The 17,651-nt window shown below is 44.2% G+C and overlaps 1 protein-coding gene across 7 annotated transcripts in view; it reads right to left on the minus strand.

The window, feature by feature from the left end:
- The window catches only part of PLCH2 (phospholipase C eta 2), a 1,499,317-nt gene that overhangs the window by 392,568 nt on the left and 1,089,098 nt on the right, over positions 1-17,651 (minus strand). For all 7 annotated transcript variants that reach the window (XM_085609277.1, XM_085609254.1, XM_085609273.1 and 4 more), the window contains one exon: positions 15,950-16,120. In XM_085609277.1, the coding sequence (XP_085465403.1) occupies positions 15,950-16,120 (171 nt within the window). The remainder of the gene's footprint in view (positions 1-15,949; positions 16,121-17,651) is intronic.

Genomic DNA, 17,651 nt, shown 5'->3' on the forward strand with positions numbered 1-17,651 from the left:
ACCCTGTGCCTCATGGGAACAGTCCAGCCCGAACTGCCAAGCCATGTCTTCCCTGGACCGGAATCAAGAATCCTAGGACCGGTTTCTGGCTATCAGCCGTCATCAGCCAGGATAGCTTGACTCCAGTGGCGTAGTGAGCACGGGTCCCACGTCTGGGAATACCCATCCCACTTAGGGCGAAAAGCGTTACAACAAACAAATGATGGACGGAATGCTGACAATGCAGACATTCTCCCCCAGTCAAGAGATCTGGGTTAAATCCATCGTTCTTTTGCCCACTACGCCACTCCAGTTCAGACATGGCCATATGCAAACCACTGGAGTCAAGCTATCCTGGCTGATGACGGCTGATAGCCAGAAACCGGTCCTAGGATGCTTGATTCCGGTCCAGGGAAGACATGGCTTGGCAGTTCGGGCTGGACTGTTCCCATGAGGCACAGGGTCAAGACTGATTTGCATATGGCCATGTCTAAACTGGGGTGGCGTAGTGGGCAAAAGAACGATGGATTTAACCCAGATCTCTTGACTGGGGGAGAATGTCTGCATTGTCAGCATTCCGTCCATCATTTGTTTGTTGTAACGCTTTTCGCCCTAAGTGGGATGGGTATTCCCAGACGTGGGACCCGTGCTCACTACGCTACTGGAGTCAAGCTATCCTGGCTGATGACGGCTGATAGCCAGAAACCGGTCCTAGGATGCTTGATTCCGGTCCAGGGAAGACATGGCTTGGCAGTTCGGGCTGGACTGTTCCCATGAGGCACAGGGTCAAGACTGATTTGCATATGGCCATGTCTAAACTGGGGTGGCGTAGTGGGCAAAAGAACGATGGATTTAACCCAGATCTCTTGACTGGGGGAGAATGTCTGCACTGTCAGCATTCCGTCCATCATTTGTTTGTTGTAACGCTTTTCGCCCTAAGTGGGATGGGTATTCCCAGACGTGGGACCCATGCTCACTACGCCACTGGAGTCAAGCTATCCTGGCTGATGACGGCTGATAGCCAGAAACCGGTCCTAGGATGCTTGATTCCGGTCCAGGGAAGACATGGCTTGGCAGTTCGGGCTGGACTGTTCCCATGAGGCACAGGGTCAAGACTGATTTGCATATGGCCATGTCTAAACTGGGGTGGCGTAGTGGGCAAAAGAACGATGGATTTAACCCAGATCTCTTGACTGGGGGAGAATGTCTGCATTGTCAGCATTCCGTCCATCATTTGTTTGTTGTAACGCTTTTCGCCCTAAGTGGGATGGGTATTCCCAGACGTGGGACCCGTGCTCACTACGCCACTGGAGTCAAGCTATCCTGGCTGATGACGGCTGATAGCCAGAAACCGGTCCTAGGATGCTTGATTCCGGTCCAGGGAAGACATGGCTTGGCAGTTCGGGCTGGACTGTTCCCATGAGGCACAGGGTCAAGACTGATTTGCATATGGCCATGTCTAAACTGGGGTGGCGTAGTGGGCAAAAGAACGATGGATTTAACCCAGATCTCTTGACTGGGGGAGAATGTCTGCATTGTCAGCATTCCGTCCATCATTTGTTTGTTGTAACGCTTTTCGCCCTAAGTGGGATGGGTATTCCCAGACGTGGGACCCGTGCTCACTACGCCACTGGAGTCAAGCTATCCTGGCTGATGACGGCTGATAGCCAGAAACCGGTCCTAGGATGCTTGATTCCGGTCCAGGGAAGACATGGCTTGGCAGTTCGGGCTGGACTGTTCCCATGAGGCACAGGGTCAAGACTGATTTGCATATGGCCATGTCTAAACTGGGGTGGCGTAGTGGGCAAAAGAACGATGGATTTAACCCAGATCTCTTGACTGGGGGAGAATGTCTGCATTGTCAGCATTCCGTCCATCATTTGTTTGTTGTAACGCTTTTCGCCCTAAGTGGGATGGGTATTCCCAGACGTGGGACCCGTGCTCACTACGCCACTGGAGTCAAGCTATCCTGGCTGATGACGGCTGATAGCCAGAAACCGGTCCTAGGATGCATGATTCCGGTCCAGGGAAGACATGGCTTGGCAGTTCGGGCTGGACTGTTCCCATGAGGCACAGGGTCAAGACTGATTTGCATATGGCCATGTCTAAACTGGGGTGGCGTAGTGGGCAAAAGAACGATGGATTTAACCCAGATCTCTTGACTGGGGGAGAATGTCTGCATTGTCAGCATTCCGTCCATCATTTGTTTGTTGTAACATGTGTGTTTGGCCAGCCATTTCAGGCCGACCAAAACACACATGCGCACTTAGGATTTCTCCAGCCCAGGTGCATTGAGCAGCCACGCTGGAGAAACCCCCACAGATTCGCTGGTCTGAGCAGGACGTCTTTTTAGTCTGTTCAGACCAATACCTGTGCTGCTCTGCAGCACGGGGATTGGATGGGAGTCTGTCCCAGGGGATGCTGGGACCTAGGAAGAGGAGAGGCGGCGAACCCAACGCTGGAGGCGGCCGGTAGCTAAAGGTACTTTTTTAATACAAAATCTATTATTTCGCTCTCCCTACATGACCCCGGCTCCCCTTCCCGCGCAACCCCTCCCACCCTACCACCGTTTATCTGTGACGGCCGCCACTGCTACATATTATGCATAAAGCTTCTAGGAATATACCGGCAGTCTACTTGCAAAATCTGCCTCTCACAAGCTGCATCTTTGGAACATGTCACTCAAAAATGCTTCCTGCCTTTGCCAAAGCAAGACCATATGACTAGAGTACAAAAGAAGATCTCTGAAAATCTTGGGCGTCCACGTCTGGAAGGAACTAGGCTCGTCTTCAAGAGATCAACCAAACTACCTTAAGTTTTGGACATACTTCAAAACCTCTCTTTTCAAGGGCAACTCTGGCACACCACTGACTACTTGCTACCACACCCACTCCAGGGCTCAGGCCCCAACCACCAAAAACATCTCTCAGATGCTCAACATCTTAGATATTTTTCTCCAGGAAAACTTTCCTCTCTTGCACTCTGATGTCCCCCTGGACCACTCTTTGAGGATGGTTTACCAGTTTCCTGCCACGCACAAACTCTGCACCGAACAACTTATCTACGCACAACTCTGCGCAGAACAGTTTATCACCTGCACTACACCAAAGCATTACCAAGTGAGGTAGGTGTTATCGAGTACATGGCAGGCTGTAAGAAGAAAGAAGATAGGTAAAAAATATAACTAGAGGTTCAGGGCAAAGAAGATGAGGACAGGGAGCCCCCACTCTCCAATTACGACACATCTAAAAAGAAAAATAATATATTTTAACTCTAAAATAGGTAAGACATCGTGGAAAGAGAACCACTACGATAAAAAAGGTAGGTGCAGAGATTAGGGGGAGGGCGGTGAGCACAGCAACAATTTCACCTCAAGACAGTCACTGGTATGAGTATGTGTAAGTAACTTTCCCATGTTGAAAAGTCCTAGTAACTTTAAAGACGGATGTTCTTTTTTTTTTCTTTATGAACCATTACATCCGACTTTGGGTGCCCGGATCGGGCAGTATCTAACCTTTAACTTCCACTTCCTAGCGCCATTAAGTGGCTTCAAGGTGTCATGTTATATTGCAATGTAAAAACACTAAGGAAGTGTGAAAGTGATGCAGGCAGCACTGAGTGTGTTGTGAGGTGCAGTTCAAGAGTACTGGGGTGCATTATAAGTGCTGTGGTGTCAGTGTGCGTATTGTAGGCTACAGTGATGTAGTGTGCACTGTGATTGCTAAGCACCACAGCCTTGATAGATGCAGTTGTGGGTGTTTTGGGTGCAGAAAGGATCAATATGACTTCAGTGGTATCTGATGTGTGTGCTGTGAGGTGCAGTATCACTGCAAAGAAGTACCTTGTGATTGGCATAAGTAGCTGTGTGAGTGCTGTGCACTCAATGTGCATGCACAACAAGATTATATCTCAAAATAAATTAATGCCACCAACAAATGTTTAGGAATGCAATTCAGCTTTATTGAAAAATTAAATTCATGGAATACAGCTTTCCTTTAATGGCACCCCAATATTAATGTTGTAATTGATAATTGTTCTCAGCTATTGCCAGAGCTGATTGGAAAGACTAAGGCAATCTGTCGTTTGTGACCGAGTAACCATACATCCAACTCTAATCCAGGCTCTAAAATATCTAGGAAATAGCATTTACCTAGTGTTTACCACCAAAGATGCCACCTTCTTATAATGGCTCTGGTCACATTTGCAGGTGTGGAGTTCAAATTCCGCCAGTCACGTCTTTCAAAGGCACTCGCCTATTGTGGAAATCCCCGATTTGAGCACAGGCCAAACCCCTCCCAGGGGCGGGTTACCCCCCTTCTATGCCTTGCCCAACTGCATCCCTTTCCCCATCAATCGTTCAAGTGACGACATGGTATGGTGCATAGAATGGCTGCAGTTTATTAAAAACATGGTTTATACATCTCGCAACTTTTGGTTGGTCATTCATAAACATCCATGTTATTCTACGTCATGCATTGTTCTCCAAGTTTGGTGTTAGTCCTTTTATGACAGCACTATCTTAGCTCAAGGTGCCCTTTTAAGCAAGGTCTCCATGTTGTGCAGTTCCTGGCCTCCCTTGCTACCGAATTTGTGAGCGGCTGCTAGGACCGGCCCCGGCTGCAAGTGCCGTTCCGCTTGCCCTGGACCCTTGCTGGCCACTCGCCTGCTCCTCAGTGCCCCAGCCGTGTGGCATCCCAAGGACCCTGTGCGAGCATCTCATCTACTCTGTCTATGGCTGTGTGCTGTCATTCACTCCCTCTGTGTCCCTGCCATGAGGCATCTCAAGGACACTGTGTGAGCAGCTCATCTACCTCTAGTAATTTCCCCTTTTTGATCTTTTTCTGGGTTTCTTCCGCTTCTCCTTTGCCCTTGCGGCTGCGACGCCCGATTCCTTTGGCGTGGGTGGGTGGGATTCAGTCTTGATTGGGAGGGGGGTCAGTGGCCCCAAGGGGGAACCTGTGCCCCTTTTGAACCCCCCAGCCGCTTGCTCCCTCTCGCCTGGATTGTGCAGCGAGCGGCTAGCTTGGGGGGGGGGGGGACCAGTCTGGTCGCCCCCTTTTTAGTGGGCTTGCGGAGGGGGTTCTCGCCTAAGGGAGGCATTTGGCACGGGCCCCTATTGGGTCCGGCTTCGCCTCCCCCGGCCCGTGGCTCATCTACCTCTGTTAGCGTACACCAGTAAGCCCAAGTCCTGTAGGGACAGATGTAAACTAATTATACTCTTTTCAAAGATCATCATGTTTAAATCAGAAGTCTAGGAGACTTCTTTACAATTTGGGCAGAGAAAAAAGCGGGCCAGACGTCAGATGTCATAGCAGAGAATCTTCGCCTGGTGCAAAAAAAAAGCCCACAAAACTGTGCAATCCATTGTATCAATGTGTCTACTTTCACAATGCAAAGTGGAACAAAAGGCATTTGCAGAAGGACATAATTTAAAGCAAGCTGAAACATGAACTGCGTGCCTGTCTATGGGTAAACTTCAGTTTGTTGCATTTGTTTTTATCACAAAAGTAGCCAAATAGTGCAGAACCTGTGTGATATTTTTTTTAATGTTGTTCGTTTATGAAGAATTATTTGTTAAGATCCCCCATTTTATGTATAAGCAATAGAAGGATTCCATATGGTTTTTACAATCCTTATATTCCCCTATTAACCTGCTGCAAAAATACTTGCATGATGTGGACAGGAAGCATTATTCACATGCAGTAGTGTAAGTTTTGGTGCTGTGGCCCCTCGTGTTCTTTCTTTGACGTCACATTTTTGGGTACCTATTACCTAGATTGTGTCATTGCCTGGTCATTTAGGTCGACACAAAGAAGGAACTTTGATGGAAGAATGAAGCAGGGATGCTCCAGGTGTTAGTAGATGCTGTTGTGGATATAAACCCGTTTTCATTATCTGGCCAGCTCTTGAACTCTGAAACATCTCTCAGAACTCGGTTATGGGTTGAGAATGAACACGTGCTACTGGCTGAAATGCCCCGGTCATGGTATAAAAACAACTGAAAGCCCTTGAGTCCTACGGGTGTTCTAAGATCAACTAATTGTAGTTACTCACTCCAGCTTTGCACACATGCCAAAGATCTCAAAGTTCCAATGAAAAGTCTTGTGGTTCGGCGCCCAAATCAGAGGACGTCAAGTACGATAGACGTCATATGAACCTTAAATTCTACCACTTTCTCATTCCTTTATCGTAGTCCTCCACTCCTCCAGTAGAACATCAGGGCCCTCCTTTGTGCTCTCCTCCTCCCCAGTCCAACATTATGACTCAGATTTAGTCAACCTGTCCATTCTAAGATGGAGGACCTTGCCTGTCTTCCAATTCCCATTCCACAGTGAGAGACCTAGTCCCCGCTATCCCCACCTCCATTTTAATGACTTTCAATTCTTCTTCTCCATTGTGACAATCAAACACTACTCTTGACTTCCTTCCTTCATATCAAACACTAAGACCTACTTTGTCCTCATTTCATCATATCTGCTGTGACTGAAGCTCTTCACAGTAAACGGAGTTGTAAGATATCCTATCTCTTGAAATGACATATGATCAGATGTGACATGGACGACAGCACTTGATGGCTCAATTAACAACAAATCAGAGATCTATTAGTGATAGGTCTCCTACTGCGACTTCTACATTTTGTAAGATTTACAGAACCCCAAGGAAAGTCTTGGGAATCCATGCACGTCATGGATTTCCCGAAATGCGTCCATTTTCTTCATTTCTCTTGGAGATGGAGTCTAGTGGCTACATTGCACACTTTGGAACTTACAGGTCAGGGTTCTAATCTTGGCATCTACGAAAATATGAAAACAAATATGACTGTGCAAAAAGTAGCCTACATGTGCCTAAAAACTGAAGATTGTAATGTAGTTGTAAACATATTAAATGAAACGCAGTTGTATAACTTAAAATGTATAAAATACCCTCTTAATGTACACAGTCTTGTTTCCCAAGTTCAATAGTGAAGTGCAGCGATCAGCTACCCTCTTTCTAGGTTCGCTCTATATAAATGGCGACAAATCCGTAAGGTGCTGACAGAAAGTACTCCTGGTTTGGTACTGTGGTAGCAGGCATGTGCACATTTGACTATTTTTTATTTTTCTCCATATTATATTTATTTACATGTAGAGAACTCCCCGCTTCTGCACTTGCTGGAAGCAAAGGGCACCTGACGATTTTTCTGATGCTATTTGCACACTCACTGGGGCATTATTAGCAATAGAGTGTAGGTGTGCAGCCTGGGTGGTAACACTCATAATGACGCCCATATACGCCAGTCTAGTAGGTTTTATGAGTAGTTACTCAGTACTTATTTGTGGTTCTAGAGCTGTTTGCAAGAGATGTGTTTCATAAATGTATAGCTCGATCATGCAGGTCAGTTTAGTGGGTGTGGGTGGAATTCTTGCTAAAGTTTGGTTTCTGCCCGGGTGATTGGCTTTTCAATGGCCCCACCAGTACTTATGTCAGCATGTTAACTGGAATTAGTAGAAACGTAATATCATCTTCATATTCATCTATTGGCCGATCTGGGAGACGTTGGTTGGTGTAAGGAGCTGTATTTAACCTGGTGTGCTGATTGTTTGGCTCTTGATGTACCTGGTAGGTATTATGCAATTTTACGCATTTTGTTAATTAGCTATGTGGCATATATGTGTAGTGTTTGATGTGTGCAATATGTTCTGATTAGTAAGTTATGTTTCATGTTTTATCTATTGTTCTTTTCAATGGTGTGTGCTGTTTTGACCATAGTGATATGGAACTTATAGAATGGGTGTACTGCGTTGGATGTTTTCATGTGTGTTTACGTGGAAAGTGCTTTGGGGGCATGCTGCCCCCAGCTATATGTTATAGCTGAGCTGTGGTGGATGTCTGTGTTTGTGCACTTCTTTATACGTGTCCTGTAAGAGGTGGGTTGAAGCGAAAATGCTGTTGAGGACCATGTACGCCACTTAGGAAGGCCATCTGTGCTACGATGGATGTACGTGTACATGGGCGTCCGCAGGGGGGGAGGCGCCGCCCCCCCCCCCCCTGGATCGCCGGGCCGTCGGTGCTAGCCCAGTGACAATGTGGTATTATCACTCAGGCAGCGCACGTTGCAGTAGCGGACGCCCATGTGTTCTGAGCAGGGAGGCAGCCACCCACCTCCCTCCACCTAGGGTCTTTGTTCCGTAATTATCACGATTACAGCAAGCTGTGCTGTTCACCTGCGAGAGGCCCCAGGAGTTTAAACGTTCTCTCACTTGGGGCCTCTCGCACTTCTCTTTGAACTCTAGAGGCTGCAGCAGCCCCTCCCCGACCTCGAGCAGACTGTGGACAGGCCTATTGTCAATCTGTCTGCTGCTGATCATCACATAAAGAATGACAATGGGCCGTCTGCCTTTAACGTGCCTTGAAGGTGAGTGACTTGCTTGGAGCCAGTAGATTATACAACCCACATCTGATCAAAAAAAATCTACTATTACTATTAGAGCCGTTTTTTGTTTTTTTTAGCCTTAACTGTTTAGCTCGTATTTATTTTTTATATGTAAATATTAAACATTACTTCTGAACCGAGTTTCCAAGCCTCATGCAGTTTTGCACAACTATACTGCTGCAATGCAATATGTGAGAACATTTACATATATATGTAAATGTTCTCACATATTAGATTGCAGCAGTATAGTTGTGCAAAACTGCATGAGGCTGGGAAACTCGGTTCATAAGTAATGTTTAATATTTTAGAAAAAAATAAATACGAGTTTAAACAGTTAAAAAAAGCAAACAGAAATTAGATCCTGAACCACTGCAATCAGGTGTTAATTCTAGGGCTTCATCCAAACCTTTGCTGGACATCAATCGGAGAAATAGTGCGTTTTCAAAATTCTCAATTTGGTCTAAACAATACTCTCTGCACATGACCACCAACAGACAAAGAAAACTGTCTGCACTGGAAGATAAATGCATACAAGCTCACAGCTGGTCATCTTAATGTCGATAAGGTCTTTTTCTTTTAGATCTGGCATTAGCCAAAACCTTAAGATTTTACTAAACGTCTGTGTATAATATATTTACTCCTAGGGGGGCAGCCCTCTTCCCTCACAGCCGTTTGTTGTGCCATTCACATTATTTTTCTTTCACTTACTACCACATACAGCATGGGGAATTCTGAAAGCACACTTCAGCCACTAGCTAATTTAATTATGAGTGACGACTGCATTCTACTGTTTCACACGGAGCGCTTCCACATACAAAGAAATCTCCTTCTGTGCCATGGACTACTACCGCAATGCATGCTTTTAGAGACCAAAAAAGATTTTGCTTTTAACCAATATTTTTTAATATATATTTTCAAGGGACCACCAACTTTACCAACAATCTAGTTGTACAAAGATCACAAGAAAATAACATGCATTGACAAAGCCAAAAGGCTAGCCACCAGCGCATGTTCCCCCCCACTTTACCCAACAAAAAACATGCAGCTAAAGTGATGTGCAAAATGTTGTGAGTTATGTTTTTATTGTTCTCTACCCAAAATGGTGATTGCAAAGTTAAAAACGAAGATTGGTGGTTAGTAATTGTACAGGGGATTCCTATCTTCTGTGTGAGATCTTATTTCTTCTCATTACACCTACCTCAGATAGGCACACCATTTTGGCATAAACCAGTCTTTATAAATATGGATTTACATTGCAATGCATGGGAACGCCCATGCACCACCCTTGTAATGCCTACTTGACCGCTCTCTAACTTTGCCGTCAAAGGCAGAATAGTAAAGTGGACTACTTGACAGTCTTGTTGTGGTCGTAAAGAGCGTGTGAATCCAAAGACTGTAAGCTGTCAGCTTTTTTTGTAACACAGAACAACCGTTAAATACTTGCAAATGAACTGTGCAAATGTTTCAAAACATAGCAGTTAGGAAACCACAAATGGGCCACTTGTTTGTACTTCAGAAGTGTGCTGGAAACAGAGTTTTAAAAGGATCAAAACAATCAAGACTCTTTACTGTGTGATTTTCAAATGATACATATGTTCTGAAACCACATTTCCACACATTATTGTTTGTGCGCTATATAGTTTTATCAGTAAAACTGCATCTTGGTATTTTGTTGCCATTTCAATGGAAACTGTTCTGTATGTACAAGATAGTGCCTCCTTCTGACCTACAATAATGCCCTAACAACTTCTAGTCTGTAGCAAACTTCTGTGCATCATTGAAAAACTGAAGTTAGAGCACACAGAAAGGATGCAGCCCAAGCGGTATACAATCTCCATTCGTCAGGTAAATTAAATATGACTAAAATATGGCTAACCAGGGCATTATATAGCAATGTCAACTTCTATCTAACTGTTCTGGCTTGCAATAATACTATAACACTCAGCAGTGTGCAGCCAATTATAGCTAATGCTGGCTGGTTAGTAACTCCTTTTCCTGCTTAATGCTCTTACCCTCACACAAGACCTGTCCGCTATGGGTCTTATCCATCACTCAGTTCTGTACCAGCCACTAAATCAGTCATCACCAGCTGAACAGTCATGGAATACCTAAAGTGATCTGACACATAAAGCTGGTCACTCAGAGGACTGCCCTCTAGTCCAGCACTGCAGGTCCCAATTAACTACATCCTATGCGTGCCGCTTTATGGCACTCATATATGAGATGTTGGTAACAAAGTCCATATGAGCAAATCTTCCTGACTACTTTTGTCACCAAACATGCCTGCTCAGAACCTTGAACTGTAAACAAAATATCAGACTCGACAACCCAGAGCAGTAACCACATAAATAGATTGTGATCATATGAAATAGCACAAAAAGACCTGCACAGTTCCTCAAAGCTGTGCGCATACCAACAAAAACGTGATTGTCTTAACCCAACAAACTTATTTTGACTTGTACTTACATTGGATGTCTATTTAATTACTTATATACTGTTGCGCGACCTCCTCTGATGTGTCTGTAAAACGTACCTTTTGTATCAAATTTTGGTCCTGAATTTTGACTGTCTGGCCTGAATTTTTGTCCTGAATTTTGAGCTTTTGTCCTGAATTTTTACACTCACTGTCCTGAATTTGCACCCATGCCTGTTGGTCACCCTACCTCCGCCTGGGACGTACACCACCCGAGCTCCATCACCCTCGTCTCCGAAGGGTCATCGTATCCTGTGTGTCACCAGCGCTCCACCTCACTTTCAATTCAACTTTATCTTTATTTTAAATCAAAGACTTATTTGAACCTAATTAAAAACACTACTAAACATAACGTTAGTGAAACATTTATACTACACACACATAAAACATACAACATACAGAGTACTTACTATCAACGTCGAAAGCTCCCTGCTGCTAGAATACCAATATGCATTTTAATTTATCTTTTAGCAGCATTGATCCATGTACGTGTCACAACTTTATAGTAAGTAGGTCGGGCCGCCAGTTTCTCTGCTTTTCCCTGCTTGTTAAGTGCGTGGTGCGAGTGCAAACATTTGAAGGCAGCGATTTAAACTGTTTCCACAGCACCTGAAAAACACGGATCATGCTTGCATGGTCCGAACATGGAAACTTCCAGAGTCAATCAGCACTCAGTGGCTTCATTAACCCTTGGATGAGTGTGAGGCTGTGTGCTGATTAATAGAACGGTCAACGAAAAACGAATACATCATACCATTACCATCTACTATGCAATAACCTAGCCTGTATTTGACTCTCGGCTATCCCTCTCACCACTTTACCTAGTTCTTTGTGTTCTAGGGCCTGTCCACTTTGCATTGGCATATTGGTCTCCTCTTAGGCCTACCAGAAACCTTCTTCACACTGATGTTTTAGTCCTTTCTCAAACTTACCGGTATCAGGCCAGCACTACCATATCTCAGTGATTCCAGGGATTATGTCTGACCCGGACCCTCTAGACAAATTAAGAGGTAAAATGTTCACTTGACTGGCTAGCCCGCCCCCTTTTTGTTAAAACTAGGAGCAACTGTATTCGTTCATCTCCACCTTTTGGTCATCCCTCATCAATCCCCAGCAAGTATTACTTGATATGATTTATTGCTTCCGGTCCTGCCTCTTCAGCAGATTACTTTTCTCCTAAATGTATCTGTTAGCCCTGGGCATCTGTGTCCTTGCTTAAGCAACACCAGAAAGAGCTGGGGCTACCTCATAACCCCCCCCTCCTCCCCTGCTCCATCTACAGTACTTTTTTACTCTCACCACATCACCTTTTTATGAAGTGACCTCAAAACACGGTTTCTTCCCTAGAATGGTCAAGGCCCCTGAATAACGTAAAATACGGCATCAAGCTCATCCTCCATTTTCTTGCCCCCCTATTCCTAGCTGAATGTAACTCCCAAGTCTCTCAGAACTCCATCTCACCAAACCCATGAACTCCATTCTGTCCATCCTTATTGTTTGCCTTTTGGTCTCTGCCTCTGTTCTAAAGAGGTGTGCATTGGAGGACATGTAGCCCTGCCACTTCCATGTTCAATGACTTGCAGAGTACACCTACAACCTATCCATTTATCAGTCCCCTGCTTTCCTTGTTTCAGTTTTCCTGCACCTGGCCTTTACTTCTGCACTGAGATCTCCCTCTCTTGCTTTTCCACAGACTCTAAAGAGGAGGTAGGCATTTTTCTGTCCATGTTGAAACCTGGCTTTCCCAATGACTCGTGTTGTGAGAATATTACAAGGAACTTCTAATGCCAGTATCTAGGAAATTGCCAATATTATCAATGCATTGTTCACAGCTGGACTTGTCCCCAAAGTTTGGAAATCCAGTGTTGTTAGCCCTCTGCCTTCAAAAGATGGTTTGGATGTTCCAAATGTTTATAACTCTGATCTCATGGTGCTGTTACCATAGACACAGCAAATAATGTCTGAACAACTTACCGACCATCTTGAAAAATCCAACGCTCTGGACACTCTTCTGTGAATGTCTGTCCAAGTAGATAGATGGAATCAGTCATGGCTTTGGTACTTAATGAGTTGCTTCATTAATATTGTTTGAGACGATGTGGCTTAGCGAGGCTGATCCTACTAGCTCTTGAATTTGACACAATCGTCCACTGTATCATCATTGAAAGGTTTGATGATGTGGATCTCTCTAGAACCACATCAACCTGATTTAGAATTTTTTTCTGGCCATTTTTAGTTTTTCCTTCTGTTTCATTGTGGTTGAAAGGTCGTCTGCTGTGGCACCTCCCAAGATTTTTCTCTTCCCCCTATGGTTCTGTGTTTATTTAAGCTCTTTGTCTTATTAGATTTTTTTAAAATGTATTTAATACTTGTGCTCAATCATGTCGGGGGATGGTGATGAAGTTAAAACTTTGCCCCCCCCCCCCCCGGAAACATTTCTGCGGACGCCCATGCGTGTACGTGAGCCCACCTGCAGGACAGCGTAAGCAATGCAGCAGTAACAGTCACAGACAGAATGGACGCATAGCAGCCATTTTGGTTGTGATATATCATTGACTACGTCAAAGGTTAGGTTTGTGGCACTTTCAAGATGGGGAATGGGCAGGTGATGTATTATAGTGGATTATGCCTTTTCGTACCTCTATATGAGTTCATACACATTGAGTCCTGTCAAATATCTGCCAGTCTGCTCTCTACTGAGCCCCCCTTCCCCCCCCCCCCCCCGATCCCATGGAGCTAGGACAGATGATCAGTGCTCGAAATTACAAAAAACGAAATAATGATACGACACTCCTCCTATATGTGACCAATTTATAACATTCCAAACAGGAGCTTCAGTCACCATCACTAACGGGCCATCATCTGACTCAGGGGAAAATAGGACAATTTAAAGCCATTGTTTTACCTCTTTTACAGCAATCAAGCAAAGAAGAGAATGTGATGATAATACAGGCCCTTGATAATAACACGATGGCCAGCTGGCTTGATACCGACTGTGCCAAAATGACAAACGACAAAGCTGTTTACATATGGGTTCTATGCAGTGTACTAATGAAGGCAAAATCTGCCGCACAATCAGTTACCAGTAAGAACATAAAATGCCTAGGCAGTGAGAAAAACGGGATGACATCAACTTACACTTTGGTCAATCGGCTGCTGAGTAGGAAAACAGAAAACTATTTGTGTGTGGGGGTTTAGTGGCAACCTAAACAAGCATTGGCATAGCCAATAGGTCTCGCCTTTGGGACCTTATAAGTGTTTAGCCATGCAACAGTTGCATAACTAAATACTTATGAGGTCCCAAAAGCGAGGCCTATTCGCTATGCAAAGCGGCCGTGCGGCCGCGAAAGTTAAAGTGATCGCGATCGGGATCACGATCAAACATCAAAGCGGCCGTGCGGCCGCGAAAGTGGAAGTAATTGCGGTAAAGCGCGGCGCGCGCGCCCCCGCACATGCACTGTAGCTCTAGGCTGGCCTGGTAGCACTTTTTGGAGCCCTCTCAATAAGTCTCGCCAGACCAGCGCATGTGCTGGGTCAGGCGAGACCTAATAAAATCCAGAACCTGAAAGCTCAAATAGGTTCTTTTTTTCTCTCAAAACCATTCATCAAGAACGTTTTCAGTTTAATAACTATGTGTATTCCACGACCGTGAGCCTATTGAATAGCACAAATCTCTCCCAACATGTGTCCTTCAAAGCAGTTCATGCTGTACATCAACCCTTCCTTAGCCGCACGGCGTTGGCAACTTGTGGCGAACAAGTTTATGCTGGTGTGTATTTTTCACAAGGTCTTTTACAGGCAAAGTCTTAAATTCAGATCTTTGAGGTACGCTGGTAGCTCCCTATGTTTTTGTATTTTCTGTCATCTATTTTGATAGAGCATGTGTGTGATATGTATCTCAAAAGAAGTTGTTAAAAAAGCAAGCAAATTATTTAAGATCTGTTGTGCCTGTACAGTCTCTCATCTGTCGAAAAACACCTACTGACCCATCAAACTGGAAATACTGAAAATGTTGAGAGGATTCTGTCCTCTGCTTGAACTGAACCGTGGAAGGATCATTCAATATCCTCTAGCAATTATATGAAAATACCATAAATTTACTATGACTTCAGTATTACTTATAACTTCGTTTCTATTGCATCTTTGTAAATGTTTGTTGAACATTCTGCTGGTTGAACAATGTTCTTCAGTATATAATAAAAATTAAATAAATCAAATAATTATCTCACATTGTGGAAAACTATAACCTCACACTCTGATACTCTGCAATGCATCTCTCGACAATCTTTATGTCAAACACAAATTTAGGCAGTTATGATAAAATGACAGAATCTTCATAAGGTAAGATCAACTCTTTATTACCGGTCTCCTCTCTCCACCAACAGTCCAGCAACTTCCTTACCTGAATATTCTAAGGTAGCCTCCAGAGAACAGCGGAAGATACCATAGTGATACAAAGGAAGGGGGGGTAAAGTGGAGGACTGTACCATTATAAATAACACCAACAAGTTACCTAAAGAAGCCATATTAGAAAAGTGTAAAAAAGAGTTTATTTAATCTAAAGAGGTATGGTTAAATGTGATCCTGGTTCAATTAATATGGGTATTAACATATGTTTGATAAGATCATGGGGCTTTACTTCTTCAATTTTACTTTGACTTTCATCCAACCTTCATTGCACTTTCCATGTCCCAGTTTTACAGTTCTGTTTCATTGCGGCTCACCACATTATCACACTTAAGATGTGAACTGTGCCTTTCCCCTTCTCAATGACTTAGCAACCACTTCTAACCTTTGTGCCTATCCCATACTCTCACTTTCTCCTTGTTCCACCGTTATAACTCCTTTCTCTATTGTTCTCTCAATTTCAACGTTTAGAGCCCTTCACGGTCCCTAACCAATCAAGTACGATGTCCGTAAGCTCTTTCCTAATAACAAATCACCAAGCAGGGACACGCAGTGGCTCTATGAAGAATCAAGATCGAAAAATAATCTTCGAGCCCCAGGCTGAAGAGCAAAGCATAAAGATCAAAGCAGATTGGCAGGATCAGAAGCCCCTTATTCATGCGCGGAGTTAAAATTACCTTCTGCTCCACCTCCAGGAAGCGCTTCAGGTCATCGATGTCCAGATGATCCTTGTGGTTGCTGTAGGTGAGCATCAGTAGGTATAGATCTCGCCGCGTAGACATCATCTTGTAAAAGGCGCAGAACTCGTCGAAGCCAAGCGTTCCTTGGTTATCGTCTGTGTCAGCTTCCTGCCGAGGGAAAAATAACAAAGTATTTGAGAAACTTTTTTCAATCAATACTATTCAATAACAGAACAATTTTATGAATATAATTGATGAATACAGGGATCAGGACGATGCTCCTTGGATCCTCTTGACATCACAGATTCTTGGCCTCAAAAAGGTTCTAACTGAGTTTATTTGAATCTGTGAAATATGTTAACATCAAACTTATCCGATAAAAAAAGATCAGCTGCTTCATGGTGGTACATAACAACATTAACGTGGTACCAGCACATCATAATAATACACAGGCATGTGTATACCTGTGTGATCCTCTACATATCTTTACAAAACAGATCAAGTAAGACATTCATGTGATCCCAACCACATTTACACAGGTTCGTGTATAAATTAATGTTATCCCTACACATATATACATAACAAGGTCCATATGCACCATAGGTGTCTCAAATAGTCTCACGATGGACAAATCCATGCCAGATTTTTATTATATCTACAGTAGATAAATTGACACAACATGGATCTAAATTGATCTTACTTACGTTGTTCAAGATTACCATAAACATCAGGCCCTGCTGGACCAAAGTTGGATACCCCTGAACTAGATATTAGCGTTATCCTCCACCTAACAGTGGTACAGAAAGACATTTATGTGATCGCTTGGAAATCTATGCAATGTAGATTCATATAGGCACTTATGTGAGCATGTGTGCATGCACGTTATACTTTAACATCTATAGAATATGGTGTGATGTACACATCAGTGTTATCCTCTACATGTCTGTACAGTGCAGGTCAATTCAGACTCATTCCCTTTGCGTCTATACATGGACGACCCACTCCACACAAAGCTATACAATGAAGGAATCTGAAATCTGTGTGATCTACTACATACCTATACAGGACAGGTCTTTTAGAATAATGGAACTCCTGCGTGAAAACCTATACAATGCAGCACTCAAACTGATATTCCAGGCTTGTCGCTGTGATGTCACAGATGCTTGTGGAGCACACACTAAAGCATTTAGCGTGGACCCATAACCCATTTCACACAATTTGCTGGAACTGGGTGGTGGACCCTAGTTTGTTTTTTGCTATTAGGCCCCCACCTCCAATCTCTGCTTCTGGTCTTCCCATCATATCTCATCCTCCTCTCCCCTCACCCTTGCATCTTCACCCCCCCCCTTCACCACTCTGCTTCACCTTCCAACTATCACTGCATCTCTCACCTACACTTTCCATGTTTCATTTCTCCTATGGTCCTCTCCACTCTCTTTTCACTGTTCCCCTCCCTGGTATAATCCCACTGCACCTCTGCCCTCTATGTCTTCTCCCTTCCTTCTATTTCTCCCCTCCACTTTTCTCCTCTACCCTACAATTCCAGTCTGCACCTTATCAGTCTCTCCTGCACCTTGTCTGTCCCCGGCCCATCTTTCCTCTCCCCATTGACCTCTCTACTCTCCCACTATCCCTTTACTAATCATCCGTATCCCTCATCTCTGCTCGGTACCATTGACCTCTGCACTTGTCCCTTAAA

The sequence above is a fragment of the Triturus cristatus genome, chromosome 1_2 (genome assembly GCF_964204655.1).
Source record: "Triturus cristatus chromosome 1_2, aTriCri1.1, whole genome shotgun sequence".
Lineage (NCBI taxonomy): Eukaryota > Metazoa > Chordata > Amphibia > Caudata > Salamandridae > Triturus > Triturus cristatus.